We start from the raw sequence: 14,831 nt of genomic DNA, 5'->3' as shown, positions 1-14,831 counted from the left end.
TTTAAGGGTGGGGTTTTTTTTTGACCACCATCTAATCTGATTTTGTCATAGTAAGTTCCTTGATCTGTGTGTCATTTTATAATTATCGCTACAGTCTTAGTCAAGCAGTTTTGAGTGTACCTTTTAAATTAGCAAACAGCTACAGGAAATAAGGCCACAGTTCTCCATTGTGTGGGCTTTTTTCTCTGCTGTTCTCATTTTCAACCCTGTTTCATTGGTAGTATTATTGTTACATTATATTGTAAATATATAGTATAGTCTCTTACATTTACAGATAGCTGCTGAACTTAGTGTCTTGTAATTGATCAAGAACTTTCAGAACTGAAACCAAATGCACTTTTGAAAATGCTGACTGGCAGTTAAAAATCATCTTCAGTGCATTTCTTAGTGACTACCTAGAGCTGTTTGATGATGTTAAAAATACTGGGTTATCATCCACTCTTAAGACTGTTCCAATGTTTTACAAACAGCAAAATTAACTAAATGGAAAATGTTTGCAAGGTTGTTATGCTAATGGAATGGAAGTAACCTTACTATTCCTTTTATGGTCTTTCTTTTTAATGAAAACACTTCTTACTTGGTACTTTTTATCAATGTCTAAAGAAGTAATGTATCTAACAGCTTATACATAATGCAGTGTCATTATTTGCCAGTAAACTATTTAAATTCTCCCTGTTTTAATATGAAGCTTACATTATTCTTATGAGATCTCATTTTAAGGACCTCTTAATCCAAATCAGTACAATCCCATGTTTTAACTTGTTATTACAGTCAGTAGTAATAGCGTAAAAATCACATAGTGTAATATTCCTTTTCATGGTGCCTTTTGCTGTGCCATAATATGCCAACCACTAGCAAAGTATTTTTTATTCTTTGATGTCTTAGTTCTTTGTGATAGCTGTTGAGTCTTGGTAAGATGGGGAAAATAGAGAAATTACAGAACAAATATAACATGGAAATTATATTAAGGCAATTTTATACTTTTAGGCTTATTTTACGGTAAAACGAATGGACCTCCTCTTTGATTCACAAACATTATTTTAATTTTTGTCCACATTCCATAATTTGATTTTCTTTGTGGGAACAAATACTTGGAAAAATATTATTAATACATTGCAATGAAATACCTGTCTGTTTTAAAGCAATTTTTGCCAAATCAAATATATTAGGGAATTTTATGGTATTACTGTTTATCTTAACAAGTTTCCTTTGTGTGATTGCACAGTTCTTCTTGAGAGAATACCCTGGGTTCCTCCTGAATGTATTGAGAATCCCAAACAACTGAGCCTAGCTACAGACAAATGGAGTTTTGGTACCACTTTGTGGGAAATCTGCAGTGGAGGAGACAAACCCCTGAGTGCACTAGATTCTTCAAGAGTAAGTATTACTGGGTCTGCAGTCATAGAAGTTCTTTGAACACTTCTAATTTAGAACATCTGCTTTGTAAACATATCAGCATGTAAAGGGGTGTGGCCTATGACCACTGCAGGAAAAATACATATTTGCTTGTAGGTAATAACCAGAAGAGATGATTTGAAGTTTGTTTTTATGTTGTTTATTTTGATTTTTAGGGGGACAAAGAATTGTCAGTATTATCTAGTTCATATTTTTGTTGCTTTGTTGCAGCAGTGTGTATCACTTTAAACAGAAAAGTACTCATAACAGTGTGCATGGATTTTAATTAGCATTCTTGTAATTGGACATCTTAAATACAGCAGTACTTTGTGTGTTGCAACAATTCTACTATTTTAGGTAAATTAGTAATGTTAACTTTTATCTCAGGTAGGGGCAGGAGATGGAGGAGAAACATATTCCATTAAAAAACTAATTCATATGTATTTGCTTCTTTAGTTGGAAGCAAAAAGAATACTTCACTATGCCACAAATGTACTAGTAGAATTACTTTTGTAAAGGTACTGTAACCTTCCCATAAAGCCTGATTTAATTTCTCAGGTATTTTAATCAACTCTTATAATAATCTCCAAGGTTTACCTAGACCTAACTTATAGATACCTAAGTATTTCAGAAGTTGCCCTACATTCTTCCATAATGCTTACAAAGCTTTTCACAACTGTCAGTGCAGCCAGTTCACAGGTCAGTAGAATTTTCTGCTGGACCTACCCAGCTGAGGATTTATGAACCCAGCTGAGGATTTATGAAAGTGCCAATAAAGGAGACACTACTTTTCTCATCTTTCTCTATCATCTTGTCTTCTACCAGTAATTGGCTGGAAATTTCTGAACTGATCACTCTAAATTATACTAGCTTTGCCTTAGATTAAAATTGGTGGGATGGACATTTGGTGAGATAACAAGTCTAGGTTTAGAGCTGTAATTTTTGGCTACTCTTAGGAGAATGTTAAGGCTTCTGCAACTCTTCATGGTTGTAAAATGCAAAATGACATACCTGTTTAATTCCAGAAACTACAGTTTTATGAAGATAGGCACCAGCTTCCTGCCCCCAACTGGACAGAACTTGCAAACCTCATAAACAACTGCATGGATTATGAGCCAGATTTCAGGCCTTCTTTTAGAGCAATTATACGTGATTTGAACAGTTTGTTCACTCCAGGTGAGTTTGCGATATAATAGGATCAAAAAGACTCCTGTTTCCTATTGGTTCACGTTCTTTTTAGTATGTTTTTTGCAATACATAATTGTATTTGACTGCAAATTACTGCAAAGAAATAAAGGTGGCTGTCAATATGCTACTGAAGTATGCCTAACAAAAGTCGAACAGGCCATGACTGTAATAAGGTTCTTCCTTTTCTTGTTCACTACTCTGTGCCTTCTGTTCCCATTCTTCTCTTCTTCCTTCTACCTCTCAGATTATGAGCTATTGACAGAAAGTGATATGTTGCCAAATATGAGAATTGGAGCACTTGGATTTTCTGGCGCTTTTGAAGACCGGGACCCAACACAATTTGAAGAAAGACATCTTAAGTTTTTACAGCAACTTGGCAAGGTAAGATGTTTCAAAATTCTGTAATACTTTAGGAAATAACTATGGTTTTCAGTTAACCTTTGATGACCCCATTATTTGCAGTGAAATTTCTGTTTTAAAAGTTAATAATTTCAGTCATATCTGAGCAACATGTGCAGTTCCTTCTAGCTCTTTTTTTCACTTTCACAGTATTCTTAGAAGAAAATTAGCTAACCTCCACAATGAATATAGTCACACGAAAGGGCTAAGTACTTTTAAGTAATGCAGAGCTGCCTGACATAAATGATAGATGGATAGATAGATGGATACACACATGCACTAGATATTCAGTTAACAACACTCTGGAGCATTCTTGTGCAGAACTAGTGGGATTAGTGTTTTTTTGCATGCATATTCTGAGAAATCTGAATATACAGCCTCTAAATTCAAAAGGGAGATATATGTCTTCAAGATACATGTAGGCCTTGAAGTTTTGGTCTTAGAAATCAGCATTTGGTTATTAGTTTGCAAGTCATTGCAGCCTGGCTGTGTGAAAGCAGACCTAGACAGATGACCAAGTGCAGCTGGCAGTATTTTTCTAGAATGGTTCTTTGCTGTTTTATTTGGTTTTTACCAGTATTCTTTTGGCTTCAAGTACAGAAACAGCCTGAAAATGAAGTAGCAGAAGTATTTCTGTTTGCAGATAGTTGTTCACTGTGATAGCATAGCATAGGGAGAACAGCAGAGTGGTAGGTGATGGCTGCATAAAGGAAGACAAAAGACAATATAAATGAAGAAAGAGACAAAACCTGAACATTGAAACAAATCGGAGAGTAGCCAAAATGAAAAAGAGCAGAATTAAGAACCAAGACAAAGGCATTTATGCAAGTGCAGGAAAACTATTAGTCCAGTGGAAGTGGAAATTTGCGAAAGGAGAGAAAATGGATGGACATCACCCTCTTTCCTTGTCCTCATTTCTTGTTCTGTTTGCTTCCTTTCATGGAATATATTTCTTTTCAACTGTTACCCTCAGTCCTGCACTTTTCCTCTCAGGGAAGTTTTGTGGCCTTTCACATAAATAATTAATCACATAACCTTAATGCTTAGTACTGTGAGCACTGAACAAAGACTACACTCTACATGAACAAACATGTTCTTTAGGAAACACAAAGAGCGAATGATGTGGACTTGTTTTTAATTCCCAACTGTTTCCATTATTGACCTAGGGAAATTTTGGCAGTGTTGAGATGTGTCGGTATGACCCGCTGCAGGATAATACTGGGGAGGTGGTTGCTGTGAAAAAGCTGCAACATAGCACAGAAGAGCATCTTCGGGATTTTGAAAGAGAAATTGAAATACTTAAATCACTGCAGCATGATAACATCGTTAAATACAAAGGAGTATGCTACAGTGCAGGTATGTGCTATACTGAATACACCTAAATATACATACTGAGAAGTTCAGAGAGGTAAGTGTTTATGACAGTCACTCATTTGTTATAAATTTGCCAGGACTGAGAGAGTACAAAACAAAGGAAGTTTTTTGAAAGATGATAACATTGGTAACAAGCTGATCTTACCATTCTGAGTTTCATCTTGACAACACAGACATATAGACTTCTACTTTGCCTTAGCAATAGTAGCTGAAGTATTGATGAGATGATGTTGATTAGTGATATATTAATTTTCCAAGCATATCCACATTGTTGTTGAGTTTCAATAAGTGGCATTTTTTGAAGAAATGCAGTTAATTAGTGTATGAAACATTGCATAGTGATGTTTAGATCATAAATTAATATTTTTGTATTAAGTCCATTTTATATTATGGCTACCGATAGAGGAATTAAAACGCTTCTGTTAAAAAACTTGTCTTTGGAAAATTACAGAAAAAATTACATTTTTACTTTTTGTTATTGCTCTAAAAGGACGGAGGAATCTAAGATTAATTATGGAATACTTACCATATGGAAGTTTACGAGATTATCTGCAGAAACACAAGGAGAGGCTGGACCACAAGAAGCTTTTGCTGTATGCATCTCAGATATGCAAGGTAGGACATTTCAAATTATATATATATTTCAATGAAGTTTTTTCTCCTTTTTCCATCCCATTTGTCTCAAACCAACAATAACTGGTTATTTTGGTGTATCTTCTATAAAGTGGTTGGGCTGCTAGCACCACATAACCCTCAGAAAAAGTAGCAATGTAATCAAGACCTGAAAAAACTTCTGGGTATCTTAACACAGGATGCTGAGACTGGTCTATCTGCTGACTGAGGCAGAATATATTCACTTTTCTCCCGAAGGTGACCTGACATAAAGTATTGTAGGAGTTAATATACTCACTCAGGCAAAACATTCTATAATGGAATTTTCAGAAATTTGACATTCAGCTATAAAAACAGCATAACAACATGTGTATGTTTAAACAATTTACTTTAAACTGTAAGAGCAAAGATACATGACTTCTGTATGCAGAACTAGAGGCCTTACAAGTACCCAAACGTGTAATAAATTGTTTGGTACCAAACCTAATTCATAAAATCCTGAAAAGTGGTACAAACATTTGATCTTTCTTGTGATCTCATTTTCCTTAAAAAGAGGGCTTATACCTTCCCTATTTTTATTCTGTAATTATGTTTTAGATATTAGAAACTAGAGAGACCTGAGATTTCATTGCATATTTAGAAATTTGAGAAAAGGAAAATAAATGGGATTGAGGGTGAGAGAGACAAAAAATATAACCAGACCCCCTCAAGGCATGTACCAGAAATATTTTTAAATTTCTTTTCTCAATACCTATATCAAAGACATGGATAGGATCACATACATAGGATCACATAATCACAGAACCAACTAGGCTGGAAAAGACATTTGAGATCATTGAGTCCAACCTATGAATGAACGCAGCCATTCCGGCCATGGCGCTGAGTGCCACATGCAGTCTTTCCTTAAACATTTTCATGGACAGTAACTCCCCCACAGCCCATTCCAATTCCCAGTTATCCTCCTGAACAGCTCATTTTAATTCCCAATTATCCTTTCTGTAAACTATTTCTTCCTTATGTCCAACCAACCCCCCCCGCCGCTGCCGTTGTGTCCTCTGATCCTATTGCTGCTTGCCTGGGGAAAAGAGCCTAACCCTCATCTGGCTACAGCCTCCTTTTAGGGAGCTGTAGAGAGGGATGAAGTCCCCACTGAGCCTCCTTTTGTTCAGGCTAAACAACCTCAGCTCCCTCAGCTACTCCTCACAGGAACTTGTGCTCCAGAACCTTCACCAGCTTCATTGCCCTTCTCTAGACATGCTCCAGCACCTCAGTGTCCTTCCTAAATTGAGGGGCCAGGAACTGGACACAGGATTTGAGGTGCAGCCTCACCAGTGCTGAGTACAGGGGGACAATCCCTGCCCTGCTCCTGCTGGCCACACCATTGCTGGCACAGGCCAGGATGCCATTGGCCTTCTTGGCCACCTGGGCACTGCTGGCTCACGCTCAGCTGCTGTCAGTCAGTATCCCCAGGTTCCTTTCTGCCTGACCACTGCCAGCCACTCCCTCCCCTGCCTGGAGCTGTGCCTGGGGTTGTTGTGGCCAAAGTGTAAGACCCAGAACTTGGTCTTGCTGAACCTCATACTGCTGGATTCAGCCCTTTGATCCAGCCTGTCCAGGTCCTCCTGCAGAGCCCACTATACTCCAGCTGATCAACACTCCCACCCTACCTGGGTTGTCCATGAATTTACTGAGGTTATATTCGATCCCCTCATCCAGATCATCAGTCAAGGCATTAAACGGGACTGGGCCCAACACAAATCCCTGGGGGACAGCACTGGTGACCAGCCACCCCCCGGATATGGCACATTCACCAGTACCCTCTGTGCCCAGCCATCCAGCCAGTTCTGAGCCCAGCACAGAGTGCTCCTGTCCAAGCCGTGGGCTGCCAGCTTTTCCAGGAGTGTGCTGTGGGAGACAGTGCCAAAGGCCTTGCTGAAATCCAGGCAGACAACATCCACAGCCTTTCGTGCATCCACCAGGCAGGTCACCTGGTCATAAAAGGAGATCAGGTTGGCCAGGCAGGATCTGCCCCTCCTAAATCCATGCTGGCTGGGTCTGAGCCCTTGGCCATCCCATAGGTGCTGTGTGATGGCACTCAAGATGATTGTTCCATAACCTTGCCAATCACTGAGCTGAGGCTGACTGCCCTGTAGTTTCCCAGATCCGTCTTTTGGCCCTTTTTGTTTCCCAGATCCTTCTTCTGGCCCTTTTTGTGGATGGGTGTCACACTGGCCACCTTTCAGTCATCTGGGACGTCCCCAGTGAGCCTGGACTGATGACAGATGATGGAGAGTGGCTTGGCGAGATCTTCTGTCAACTTCCTCATCACACTATGATGGATGAGGGTGTTTATTAGAGTATGTTTTCCGCAAATATTCTTATGTCTGGTAATTGTGCCCTGCCACTTAAGATCCTAAGACTTAGCTTCTGCTATATCTACAGAAAAGATCTGAAAATCAGGGGAGAATCTCTGCCAGAGCCAAGACCACATCCTGACATTCAAACTTTCTCGTGGTGAAAAGAGCTTGCTGGCTCCCTCTTGAAACTGGACTAACTTTTTAGCTGCTGAACCTCTTGCATGTAGGAGGAATGCTGCACCCTTAACAGCTTATCTCATCTATTCATGTGCTTCACTCAAGCACAACAATGTGGGTGGTCTCTGGGAGAAGCTCATTCACGGGCAAGCAGTGCGGAATGTAGAAAAACAAAAAAAGTTAGCAAGTCTATGGCAAGTGTCTTTGGAGAGAGAAAGGATTGAACAGGTGACCACCCATTTCAGAGGGCTGAAGAGCTCTCTGATCTGTGTCTCCAAAACAAGAAGTCATTCTCCCGTAACAGGCCTAAGAAATTTTCTCACTATTACTTCTGCAACAAAATTATGTTTTTATGCTGGTGAGTCATTATAAACAATCTTTGTTCAAGCAGAGACCTGGAATAATCTTAAAACTCAGCACCATCTATGAGGGTGGTGACCAAATCTTTCATGGAAGTAAGACGCAACATGGATTTTTGAGTACACAAAGGCTGCAGACAGTTAACTGTTATATTCTGTCTCCATCTCAGCCTGCTGTGACCTCAAGGTGCTGGCCTTGTGCACTCTCATAAGAAGCTGCAAAGCATGTAGAAGTCCTCAGGCTTTCATTCAAAGCTTGATGAAATAACAGTGGCAACATGTCTCAGGACCCTGGTCTGAGGTGTCCATTGGGAGGACTGGAAGGTGGATTTTTACCCTTGAGGGCTGTGCAAATGTGGTAGAAATCTTTGGGAAAGGAACTGTATTCAGAAACTACAAAGAAAAAGGACCTTATTGTGTGTGTATGTACACATACATGAAAGAACTTTGAAAATATTACAGGTCTTCAGGATGGTGAGAAATTGAAATAGCAGATGAGATTATTCCTTCCTAAGTACCAAGCACCAGCCAAGAGAAAGGGAGATAAAATATGCATCCTGCAGATACTAAAGCAGGAAAACATCCAGCTTTGATAATTACATGGGGACAATGTATGAAAATGTAGGAAATCTGTGTAGAATAGAGCTTGCTCTTAAAGAAACGTTTTCACTTCTAAGAAAAGTGAAATCTAAGAGTTACAGTGTATGTGCCTTGCTTTGGAGTGTTTTTGCTGTACAATCTGCAAAGTAGAGGTTATATCATTTGCTTTAAGATTTCTCTAATCTGTGGCATTCTGTTTCTCCAAAACAACATAATTAGTGAGTACCTGATATTGTGAAAATGGAATCTGAATGCTTTTTCTTTGTTTAGCTGATCGTGTTACGCTTTTCAGCTGGTTTTGCTTTTCTTGCAATGTTTGCTTTTTCAGCGTCTCACATCTCATCTTTCTGCTGTGCATTTCTGTCAGTCTGTAATCTTGGGGGCTTTTCATCAAAAACCTTTCAACCTCTGCCTTGCTGTTTTCCTCTGAAGTGTATGAGAGAAATGATGGCACACCCATTTACCTGAGGGTTAAGATGAATGTGTTTGGTTGTTTATTGTGTTTTGGTTCCTTGCTACTATACTGGGAAAGGGTTTTCCTTCTCTTAATGTTTGAAGTGTTTCAGGTGTCCTTGCTGGTGAACCAGTTTTAAAGACAGAAACATTTTAAATCACATTTAAACTCTGTTGTTAGACTAGAGCCACAGGATTGTGATATCCACTGAGAATTTGCATTATTTCAGTTAAAGATCTGTCTTAAGTGTTTTCCAGGCTAACAGAAAAGTTACTGTCATCAAACTTCAGGGCTGTTTTCAGAATAGTACATTGTCGTAAGAAAAAGCTGTAGCATTTTCATAGGCTAGTTGTACCAGTAAGGTAGAGCCCTCACTTTGAAGTAAGGTTTGGTATTTATGGCAGTGAACAAGCTGGCAATGAGGAATAGGGCATTTTTGAACAGTTTTGGAACGAGCTGTGAGAGAACAGCAATGCCACCCAATGGTACTGGGAGGTACTAGAATCTGAGAGAAAGATTGTACTTTGTAGCCAAACTCTGAGGTTTCTGACATTAAGAAAAAAAATATAAGAGAAGGAAATAAGCCTTTTGGCACGACTAGTAATAACATTGCTTTTCAGAACTTTTGAGATCACCAATGCTATTTGTGTAATTTAACTTTTCCACTGTGTTGAAAGGGTGATATGCTTTCTTACAAAACTATGAAACTGACAACTTGCTTGGTGATTACTTTCATGTATGAGTTGGGTATCTCTTGACATTGTGCAGCATCACTTTCAGTCCTCCATTTATTGCTGTCTTAGCAAGACCTTCTTGTTTTAGTAATGCCACTACACACGCTGGCTTTTTCCAAATTTCACTGTTAGTGAAAGTAACTAAGTGCATGGGTAAGAAGGGATCAGCAGCAGCAAAAGACAACATGCCTTCAGACCAATGCTTTGTTACGGCAATCTCTGGGAATGTAACAATAAGCAGAACTGTACTGGTGAATAATTGTCCATACAAAAGAGATACAAAGCACACTGTTGGGAATACAGTGAATAATAGTCAAATTCAAGGAATCATAATACAAAATTTCATGGAAGCATTCAGGAAAGCAGATGCAGAAAATGAAGAAAAAAGCTAAATGAAATGGATATGTTGGACAGTCTTCTCATGTGCTTTGGATTGTGTAGCTTAGCCCAAATTTTTTCCTTCTACATATCACCAGCCAACTGCATTTGGGCACAGAAAGGAGCAGTAGCATTTATCCAGCTACATAATCAAAAAAATACTTGGATCTGACAGGTGATTATTCTGTCTCCCTCCTGTTAAATGGAATTCATTGAGCTTGGACTCAGGGAAGACAAACCTGGTTTTGGTTTTAACTTTGAGGTTAATTCATCCCCTTAGGGAAAGTGCAGCTATGTAGTGGTAAAAATAACTCTTTTCCTGTTCTATTTGTAACCTCTACACCTAGGGCATGGAGTATCTAGGAACAAAAAGATATGTTCACCGAGATTTAGCAACAAGAAATATCTTGGTGGAAAATGAGAACAGAGTTAAAATTGGAGATTTTGGATTGACAAAAGTTTTGCCACAAGACAAAGAATACTACAAAGTGAAAGAACCTGGTGAAAGTCCTATATTTTGGTAAGTCTTCTTTTGGTATGTGAAATTATGGCATGTTTTCAGTTTTTACCCTTCAGCCAATTCATTTTGCATGTTGTGGAATTCTTACTTGCAAGCTCCACGTCAGTTTTCCAGCATTGTGAAAGTCATATCATTGCATGATATTTCACTTCACAGAGTGGCATTTAGAACTTTTCAACATATTTTTTAAAAACCCAGGAAAACACCCAAAATAAAAATAAAAAAAATTACATATTTAAAGGAAATAGCATCCAACAGAAAACATATTCAGATATAAAGGAAGTCTAAAAGGGCCCATTTTCCTGGATTCTTTCAAGTTTTTAGGTATTCTAGTTCCTTAGAAACTGGTCATTCATGTCTTCCAGCTGATATCAGTTGGATACACCCCAAGAGAAAATGCCATTCCATACATGCAGTTTTAGTCTGTATTTTAATTCTGACTCAGGCACTGTTTACCTAAAGAATAAATTATACAAAATGGCATCTTAGTAGGTACTTAGAAGTACAGTTTAGTTCCAAAAGTATCTGCAACACAGTTCACTGAAAGTGATGGAAGGCTGTAATTGTCTTTCTTTGCAGGTCTAATCACATCAAATTCCTATCTACTTGCACTACAAATAAGAAATATATCTACAACCTTGTTGGAAAAAAATCAAACTTGGTTATAGTTATCACCAACTGTGTTTGTTTAAGGTGGATTTGGTTTTCAAAACCAATTAACTATTATTAAAGGAGTAGTTAGTAATTGAAGGTACAAAAAGGAAATGAGAACATGCTAATATCAATGAATAAAGAACACTTACTCATGAAAAAGAAATCTGTCTTACTAAAACAAATGTTTTCAAAATCAAAATGGCACATGTTGCAGAGAGCAATTTTCCTTGTACTGTGTGTTGCAGGTACGCTCCAGAATCTCTGACAGAAAGCAAATTTTCTGTGGCCTCAGATGTGTGGAGCTTTGGTGTGGTCTTGTATGAACTCTTCACCTATATTGACAAAAGCAAAAGCCCACCAGCTGTAAGTATACAGTTAATGAATCTCAGAGAATTTGTTTATTTCAATTTCCTAGACTGTCATGTACCTCAATAGGTTAATGTTTACTGATCCTTTTCTGGAGATACCTTAGTGTTTGAGACAGTCTGAAGCAGTAACTAAAAGGTAACTGGTATCAAGCCATAAGAAAGAAAGAAGATCTGAAAATTACTTCATAGTCTGTGCATATCTTATTCATTCTGTAACTTCTGTTTGAAAAATATTTTAAAATCTCTTGTTATAGGCTGTTCTTTCTGATCCTTTGTGGAGAGTTATCCCAGCTGCAACCAGTCCATTGCATGACCTTTATTTTTAATGCTGTTCCAAATTTAAAGCTGAGCTAAACACATATATAGAAATTAAGTTAACTTACATAAGGAACTTAAGGTATTTTATGTTAGCAGAACCCAAGTTAGTAAGTTAGCAAAGTTCAAGAAGAAAAAGTCTGCCTTTTGCAGACTGCTGACAGGTGTCTGAAGTCAAATTTACAGTGGGTGAAGAAAGATACTATTATCCTCCAATTGAAAATAAGATACATGATCTTATTTTCACCTAGCAGTAACCATGGGCATAACAGAGGAGAGTTCAGGCTTCTGTATTTATTGTAGCTGGCCTCACCCTTGGCCAGAACTGTCAGTCCTGGCAAATCTGGTTTTGAGAACCGAATTGTGATGATAGGCAGAAATGCATTTGGAGGATACCTCAGCACTGGCCTCAGTAGACCTCTCAGTAATTCCATACAATGAGCTATCAGAGGTTTCAAGGAAGAACTCAGGACAGCTCTTCCAGCATAAGAACATCAATAAAGACTCCTAGAGTTCTTCAGAAGGATTGTGAAATGAAAAGTGATAGAGTAAGTTAGGAGCACAAGTGGACTGTTCTTTCAATGAATCAATTCTACATGTGCATTCACCATTTCATCAGGTTGGTTATTCTATTGGTATGCATTAAGAAAAAGTAATTTGGTAAATTTAACCAAAGTGGTCTGTTCAACTCTTGTAGTCTTTATACTTTTATATTGTTTTCAAAACCTGGCCATTTACACATTCAGCCAATGGGTGTTTCACACTTTCATGTCAAGGATCATTAAAGAAATTTTGAAGCATTGGAGGAAAAATAAAAAGTCCTTTATGTTGTGCTTAGAAAAATAAAAAGTCCTTTATGTTGTGCTTAGAAATTTATTTCAGTTAATACTACATCCTCATTTACTTTGGATGTCTGACAGTCTGAGTGAGGTTTTCATCTGCTTTTTGGGTTATTTTGGTTTTTTGGAGAGCAAGGTTTATCTAAGCCATTTTTTCTGGCTTTAATTATACTAATTTTTCTGCTGTGTCGTTACTGATTATACATTTTTTATACATCAGCATGACAATATCTGTTTTCTATTTAGCATTTTTCAAAGCATTAGTTCTTGTAGTGTTCCACAGAGCTCTTTAGAATCAGCTGTGAGTTTAATCCTTTTAAAACTAATTAATCACAGAAGCACAGAATGTTATGTGTTGGAAGGGACATTAAAGATCATCTCGCCCCAATCCTCCCTGCCATGGGCAGAGACACCTCCCACTAGATGAAGTTACTCAGAGCCCTCAGCCCAGCTTTGAACCCCCCCAGGGATGGGGCAGCCACAGCTTCTCTGGGCAACCTCTTCCAGTGTCTCACCATCCTTACAGTAAAAGAATTTCTTCCTAATTACTTTTGTTTCTCTCCTTTCAGTTTGTACCCATTACTCCTTGTCCTATCACTGCAGTTCCTGATTAAGAGTCCCTCTCCACCTTTGCTGCAGGCCCCCTTCAGATCTGGAAGTTGCTGTGAGGTCTCCACACAACTTTCTCTTCTCCAGGCAGAACAGACACGACTTCCTCAGTCTGTCCTCATGAGGAAATGCTCCAGTTCTCTTATCAGCCTCATGCCCTTCTCTGCACTCGCTCCAACAGGTCCATGTTCCTCCTGTGCTGGGAGCCCAGAGCTGATGCAGCCCTGCAGGTGGGGTCTGACCAGGGCAGAGGGGCAGAATCCCCTCCCTGGCCCTGCTGCCCACCCTGCTCTGGATGCAGCTCAGGACAAGTTTGGCTTTTCTGGGCTGCCAGTGCCCGTGGCTGGGTCACATTGAGTTTTTCACCAACCATCACCCCCAAGTCCTTCTCCACAGGGCTGCTTTCAATCACATCCCCTCCCAGCCCGCAGGTGCGTCCAGGATTGCCGTGGCCCATGTGCAGAACCTTTTGCTTCTCCTTGCTGAACATGATGAGGTTTGCATGGGCCCAGCTCTCCAGCCTGCCCAGGTCCCTCAGGATGGGCCCTTCCCTGCAGGACGTGGCTGCCCGCGCAGGCCGCGGCCAGGGAACGTCTGAGGGTGCCCTCGGTCCCACTGTCCACGTCCCCTGCAGAGATGTTGAGCAGTTTGGGCCCTGGTGCTGAGCCTCAGGGACACCACCCATCTCTGCTCTCCCCGTGGACAGTGAGCCATTGACCACAGCTCTGGGTGCAGCCTTCCAACCAGGTCTTTATCCACAGAGGCACCCATCCCTCAAACCCATGTCTCTCCCATTTAGAGGCAAGGATGTCATGTGGGACAGTGCCAAAGTTTGTATAAGTCTAGTTAGCTCCATCTTAGAAGGTTACTAGATTTCTCAGGAAAAAAATTTGTGCCCTTAGTAAAGCCATGTTGTTTGTTTCCAGTCACTTCTTTGTTTTCCATATGCCTTAGCATGATGTGCAGGAGAATTGGCTCCATGATCTTGCCTGGCAGAGGTGAGACTGACTAGCTTGTTGTTCATTGTGTCTTTCACTTTCCCCTTTTCAAAAATTAGGGTTATCTTTCCCTCTTTCCAGTCATCACAAACTTCACCTTAACAACTTCATCTGCCAACTCCCTCAGGACCCTTGAATAAATTTCATCAGGTCCCACAGACTTCTGCACGTTCAGTTTCCTTAGATGGTCATGAGCATGACCCTCTCCTACAGTGGTCTTAGGGTCTTCATTCTTTCAGTCCCTCCATCTGCCTTTCTCTACTTGGGCAGTGTGCCGGGAACACTTGCCTTTGAGGACTCAAGCATAGAAGTAATTTAAAACCTCACTCTTCTCTTTATCCAGGGTAGTCAAATCATCAGATGATGATCAACATTTTTAAAGATTTTTCACCTAGTGCTTTAAATTGTGTATGTATCATTCCATTTTATTCTATTCCATATCATTATTTAATTTTACACACACAAAAGATATATTCTCTAGACATGTAATTTATAATTTGA

The 14,831-nt window shown here is 39.4% G+C and overlaps 1 protein-coding gene across 2 annotated transcripts in view; it reads left to right on the top strand.

The window, feature by feature from the left end:
- Positions 1-14,831, top strand: part of JAK2 (Janus kinase 2) — an 87,610-nt gene that overhangs the window by 66,111 nt on the left and 6,668 nt on the right. For both annotated transcript variants that reach the window (XM_058043821.1, XM_058043820.1), the window contains 7 exons: positions 1,226-1,377; positions 2,421-2,571; positions 2,828-2,964; positions 4,149-4,338; positions 4,847-4,971; positions 10,375-10,547; positions 11,447-11,564. In XM_058043821.1, the coding sequence (XP_057899804.1) occupies positions 1,226-1,377; positions 2,421-2,571; positions 2,828-2,964; positions 4,149-4,338; positions 4,847-4,971; positions 10,375-10,547; positions 11,447-11,564 (1,046 nt within the window). The remainder of the gene's footprint in view (positions 1-1,225; positions 1,378-2,420; positions 2,572-2,827; positions 2,965-4,148; positions 4,339-4,846; positions 4,972-10,374; positions 10,548-11,446; positions 11,565-14,831) is intronic.

This window comes from Melospiza georgiana, chromosome Z, assembly GCF_028018845.1.
Source record: "Melospiza georgiana isolate bMelGeo1 chromosome Z, bMelGeo1.pri, whole genome shotgun sequence".
NCBI lineage: Eukaryota > Metazoa > Chordata > Aves > Passeriformes > Passerellidae > Melospiza > Melospiza georgiana.
Note: the sequence above shows the minus strand (reverse complement) of the source record. Positions and strands in the feature narration are given on the sequence as shown.